The sequence below is a fragment of the Rhinopithecus bieti genome, unplaced genomic scaffold, assembly GCF_001698545.2.
Source record: "Rhinopithecus bieti isolate Rb0 unplaced genomic scaffold, ASM169854v2 scaffold_29990, whole genome shotgun sequence".
Taxonomy (NCBI): Eukaryota; Metazoa; Chordata; class Mammalia; order Primates; family Cercopithecidae; genus Rhinopithecus; species Rhinopithecus bieti.
Window position 1 is genome coordinate 286,539 of NW_016812921.1, and position 6,049 is coordinate 292,587.

Below are 6,049 nucleotides of genomic sequence, written 5' to 3' on the forward strand. Positions count from 1 at the left end.
AAAAAAAAAAAAAAAAAAAAAAAAAGAAATGCACCCTATTAGCCATACGTAGGGATAAGATTTTTTTGTTAGTTCATCAAGTAACAAAAAACCCTGACTGCGGAGATGACACACTTTTTTTGGAAGTGGTGTTGAGTAGCTGCATGTACGCGTCCTGGTTCAGAGATGTCCCGTCTGTCCCTCCCCAGAAAATGATTCAGAGATGTCCCCTGCCCGCCCCCTCTCCAGAAAATCACTCCACCAAAGAGGGTCCTGCCTCCTCTTCAGAAAATCACTCCACCAAAGAGGCTCAGAGATGCACACCCTGCTTGCTATGAACCACCATTTCCATGCTGTTGAAAGTCATAACCCACGGAACTGGCACAGACTTGCTTGGAATCCACAGGATGCCTGCTGGGCCTCTGCCATACAAAGCAGAGGGCCCCCACCACCAGCCCGCCTAGTACACAGACCTCTGAGGCTGCGCTCTGTCTGGATGGCCAGCGAGGAGGCTGTGTCCATCTCCACAGCAAGTGCTCGGGGACAGTGGGGGCTCCGAGCAGGGGTATCGTGCCACCACGGGTCATCGCACAGTACACCCTGGGGTCGCTGCCACTACCCCAACGTGCAATTTTACCTGAAAACACAGCCCTATCCTGCTACCTCACACTGCTGTCAACTGGGCACACTGCCATGAAGAACAGGAAAAGGAGGAGGAAAGAGGAACATGGCTTCAGGCTTCCAGTGGACTCGGCCCATGCCGGCTGCCTTGCCCTGACGCTGTTACCTCCAGGGCCTTGGCACTCTGGCCCTCCCTCTGCAGGTGCCGGAGCTGCTCCTCCTCTAGTTGGCTCTGCAGGGCACGCCCCTTCCCCTGCTCACTCTCCAGCTCCTGAAGCGCAGCCTTCAGCTCGTTCTCCTTATTGCTCAGCATGGATCTGCGTGGAGATGTCACAGAACACTCTGACCACACGGGCCAGAGTGTGCTCCCGGGGGCTGGGAGCTCCAGCAGGGGAGGCAGAGCCCTGCCAGGTCCCACACATGTGCTTCACCCCCCACCACAGGATTATCAACCCAGGCATAGCAGGGCGCGGTGGCCCTGGGGCTGCCCAACTGCGGCCCCACCAGACGTTGTTTCCCTTCATCGTCAAGAAAACCATGGCCACAACGGCGAGACTCCCGCCAGTGTCCAGGGAAGGTGAATCAGGCGCACCTCAGCTGGAGGACCTCTTGCTGCACCTCGCAGAGGGACCGGGACAACCGTTCATTCTCCTGCCTGCTCTCACAGAGCTCGGACTTCAAATCTCGCACCACACTCTGCTCCGCCACCAGGAGCTTCTGCACACTGTTTGCTTTCTCTTGCTCTTCACTCAGCGTCTTCTGCAAGTCGCCAGCGATGCACTTCTCCTGCTCTACTTTATAGGCCAGCAGTTCAACTGAGAAAGACGAAAGAACAGAAACACAGGACCCCACTGAGCTCCCCGTGCTGCACAAATGACGCCTGGTTAGAGACAGACTTATGGGGACATGGGGTTTATCTGGGAAGAAAGGAGGTTCTGTGGACCAGGGGCCCACCCTCCTGGCCGGAAGCACACAGAGTCCAGGAGTGATGTAGCCCTGGAGCCGTCCTAAAAGGCCACCCCACCCCCACTCACACCCTAAACTGCCTCCAACAAAGGCAACTCCAGGCCAGGTGGCTTTGCTGGAAAATTCTCCCAAAGTTTAAGGAAGAAAGACCACCAATTCTACACAATGGAGGGCGGAGGGGCTACTTCCCAAACACTTCCCACACCCCTGTGGCACTGGTACTACCCAGCACCAAGACCAAAAAGGTACAAAAGAAAACAGACCAGTGCCCCTCACGAGCACTCGGACAGTGCCAGCCCACCCCCCGCCCCTACGCCCCTCACGAGCAGTCAGAGCAGAATCAGACAGCGCCAGACCACCCCCCCCAAACCACGCCAATGACCACTCACGACATTTGCACCAGCGCCGGCCCACCGCACCCATAGCCACATCAAATAGGCGCAACACAAGCCAGACAACACACAACACGCACCCAACACACACACATTCACGCGCTCAGACGCACCAGCCCCACCTCCCCATGCCCCTCACGAGCGGTCAGACAGCGCCAGCCCACCTCCCCATGCCCCTCATGAGCGGTCAGACAGCACCAGCCCACCTTCCCCATGCCCCTCACGAGCGGTCAGACAGCGCCAGCCCACCTCCCCCATGCCCCTCATGAGCGGTCAGACAGCACCGCCCCCCACGAGCACTCGGACAGTGCCGGCTCCAGCCCCAGAGAGCACAAAGGGCACAGGTGCTGGGACAAGGGCATGGGCTGAACTGCAAGGCTGTTCCCCTTGACAGAATCCAAGACTGGAACAGAGGGCGCTTCCCCGAGCTGACCAAGGGCACTTGACCCCACATGCAAGGGTACGAGACCAGCTCCTGTCCCTAAAACTAACAGCAGGGAAAGGCGCCTACCCACACAGCACACGAGAGAATGTGGGCAAGAAACGAGGAATCAATCGTTACTTATGCACAGATGACCTGAGCGTCTACACAAAAACTCCCGAAGAAGCTAAACTAAACGTAGAAACTTAAAAGACATTCCTGAACTCTAGCGCGAGCTCCCAAGAATCTGCCAGCACTCAGAGCCCAACCCAGGCTCCTCTTGCCCACACCAGGCCCAGCAGTGAGGCCTCTGTGCTGGCCCCACCTGGCGCTGCCTGTCTCCAGGGTCCTTTCTGCTCAGTTCTATCAGCTGACAACCATGGCAACACTCAGGGGCTTGACTAGATGATGCCCTGTCACCACCCTCTGCTCCCAAGGCCACACAGGTGAGCGTCAGGTGGGCAGGTGCAGAGGCCGGGCCCCACAGGCAGTGTCGACAGGGGCACCCACCCTGCCTGCGCAGCTGGTGCTCCTGCTGGCTCCCACGCGCCTCCGCGCTGGTCAGGGCCGTGCGCAAGTGCTGCAGCTTCTCCTGGTTCTGCAGGTGCGCCATGCGCAGCTGGGCGCGCAGAGCCTGGATCTCGGACAGCAGGCTGCTCCGGTCCGGCAGGCGACGCTGCTCCAGGGACCTTTCCTGCAGGTCTCCCTGGGGGCAGAACGGGAAAAGCAGCCTGAGCACCGGGCGGCCACCCCATACCCCGGCCTTCCCTGCAGTCTGCCCTCTAACCCCGCTCCACCAGGGCAAGCCTACTGAGTCTGGGGTGGGTGCACAGTAGCTCCTGGGCCTCAGCTCTGGGGCCTGCAGGCATCAGGGCTGGGCTGCGCTACCCTGTGTGAGGCCTGCAAGCCAGTTACTCTCCACACTAGGTCTCCTCATGTGTACGATGGCAGGGACAGGATTTACAGTGTCCCCATGGCACCAACGCCACCCAGCCCTGCAAACAGAGCACCTCTCAACCCAGGAGGGGCTACTTGGAACGGAGAACATTTCTTTAGCAGCTTATCTCAGAACAGAGTGAGGCCATGAGGATGTATCACGAGCACACCGTCCTGTTACAGCTGCAGGCGGAAAAGTGCAGCATCCTGCATGGACTGAGCGTGAACGCCTGGGTGAGCCACAGCCACATTCCAGCGGTCAAGAGAAACACGCAAACCAAAATTCACACACAAAACAGTCTGTGTCACCCTCTCTGCAGGGGCTGGACCCCTGGGGTAAACTAAGGCCTGGTGGCAGAGCTGATACTCACCTGCTCACTGATGGCCTTCTCCAGTCTTTCAAGCAGGGAGCTGTGACCTCCCAGATCTGAGCCGCTGAGTCGGGGCTGCAGCTCAACCCCCTGTCTCTCCTGCTCTTTTTCAAATGCCTCCTGCACAACCTGCAGAAGCTCCCCTCTCCAATCAGGGCATACGGTGGGCACGTCCTAAAGGATGAAGGAAGAAATGTGGCCTCCTCACAAATGCACCTGCATGCTTGTGCCCCAAAGTTTGGAGATGGGGCCTGCAGGAGGTGATGCAGGGGCATGAGGCCTCGCAAGAGGAAGAGACACCAGAGATCACTCGCTGTCTCCACCATGTGAGGGCACAGCATGGAGGCACCGTCTGCAAAGCAGGAAGGGCGCCCACACCAGAGCCCAACCCTGTGGGCTCCCTGATGCCGCCACAGGCAAAATCAATGTCTGCTGTTTAAGCCCCTGGTCTGGGGTGTTCAGTTGTGGCAGCTGAGCTGACTGGCAGCCGATCAGACAGAAATGACCCTGACAGAAGAGAAGACACACACTGAGTGGCAGGAGGAGAGGCCCTGGGGGACAAGTGCTGGAATGGGCCGAGTCCGCAGGCCCAAAAGCCCTGAGCCCTTCTGCCCCACACACACCTCCACGTCCCACAAGGAACCTGCCCCCAGAGCCTGCGCCAGCTGTGGGAGACCAAGAGGCCTCCCCAGGGTTCTTGGACCTCAGTCTGTCTTTTTGGCCATGCTAAAGAAATCCTAGGCCAAGCATGGTGGCTCACGCCTGTAATCCCAGCACTTTGGGAGGCCAAGGCAGGTGGATCACAAGGTCAGGAGTTCAAGACCAGTCTGACCAAGATGGTGAAACCTCATCTCTACTAAAAATACAGAAACTAGCTGGGCATGGTGGTGTGTGCCTGTAATCCCAGCTACTGGGGAGGCTGAGGCAGAGACCTGCTTGCCCCGGGGAGGTGGAGGTTGCAGTGAGCCGAGATTGTGCCACTGCACTCCAGCCTGGGAGAGAGAGAGAGCGAGACACCGTCTCAAAAAAAAAAAAAGAAAAAATCCTAGTCTCCACGTGGCCCTAAGGATGCAGCTGTTACTGCAAGCCCCTTAAATCCTTTGGAAAAGAAGTGTGTGAGGTGCAAAATAAAACTGCGTCTTTCCCCCACAGAGCAAGCCTTCCTGTACCTCGTCTCCCTTCCGGGAGGGGTGTGGCTCGCCAGTCAGGGGTGCAAGGCCTTCTGACAGTGCCAGGATCTGGTGGCTCTCGTCACACACCATCTGCAGCAAAGCCTGTGGCGGGAAAGTGCGTCAGGAGGAGGGAGTCGCCTGCCACCCCACACAGCCACGCTCTGCATCCCCTGTGGCCCCGAGCTGCAGCCAGGGCTCCGTGAAAGGTGGGCAGCTGTGGAGAGGGAGGGCATCACCTCGGTTTTGCATAGGCAGCACCCACTTCTCAAGCTACAAGGTTTTCAAGCCCACCTCCCCCGACCTTCAGAGAGACCACACGGAAGCCAGGCTTGGAGTGAATTTCTCTATTAGCCACTCCAAAGATGGCCCTGCCACTTCCTCCACTCCACCTGCTCCCTGACGGGGACACCACCTGCTCCCTGGCGGGAACACCATCCCCCGTCTAAGCCTGGACAAAGCTCAGGGCAGAGCTTCAGGTCAATGTCCACAGCAAGGTCACAAACATATCATGCACTCCCTGCCCTCCTGGGATGCTACGAGGAGGCCACACAATGGCTACCCAGGAGGCCTCTATGCGTGGTCCGGCCGAGGCCAGTGCCAACCACCAGTGTGGGGTGAAGCTGCCTGTGCCAGGCATGGGGAGCAGAGAAAACCATCCCCAACAGGCCCTGCCGGAGGTCCCAGCCCACAGGTCTGTGAGCAGGAGGCAGCTGCTTCATACCACTGAGTACGCAGCAGCGGGTGTCTGGACACACACTTGACTCTCGCCAGAGGGGCGAAGGGGCAAGCAAACGGCCCCATGGAGAAGCTGGTGTCATGACCAGCCCAGAGCCCAGAGGCTCCGCACAGTCACCACCACGTGAGCACACCCTCAAGCACAGCACACGTCTGCATAAAAACCTGAAGAGAAAAAGAATCTAATAAAGTCCAAAAAGAGGGAAATGCAAAATGAAGCAATGATGAGGCCTACGATGGGGTGTGATTGACTGAAAACACGGTTTCCTATAATTTTAATGACATGCCCCAAAAAAGTCAAACACTAACACTAAAGCAGTAACACCAAATTGCATACTATATTTACTTTAAAGATAATTATCTTTAACACCTGAAAACAATTTTACTTTAAACACAACATATGTGGCATAGGATGGATGCAAACCAAGGTCCGCGGCAGAGCAGGGCGGGGTGGGG

General features: G+C 57.6%; 1 protein-coding gene across 5 annotated transcripts in view; it reads right to left on the reverse strand.

Annotated features, from left to right (window-relative positions):
* The window catches only part of PCNT (pericentrin), a 122,098-nt gene that overhangs the window by 15,814 nt on the left and 100,235 nt on the right, over nt 1–6,049 (reverse strand). For all 5 annotated transcript variants that reach the window (XM_017847273.1, XM_017847270.1, XM_017847269.1 and 2 more), the window contains 5 exons: nt 4,856–4,960; nt 3,687–3,860; nt 2,890–3,085; nt 1,193–1,415; nt 767–917 (listed from right to left, as the gene is read on the reverse strand). In XM_017847273.1, the coding sequence (XP_017702762.1) occupies nt 767–917; nt 1,193–1,415; nt 2,890–3,085; nt 3,687–3,860; nt 4,856–4,960 (849 nt within the window). The remainder of the gene's footprint in view (nt 1–766; nt 918–1,192; nt 1,416–2,889; nt 3,086–3,686; nt 3,861–4,855; nt 4,961–6,049) is intronic.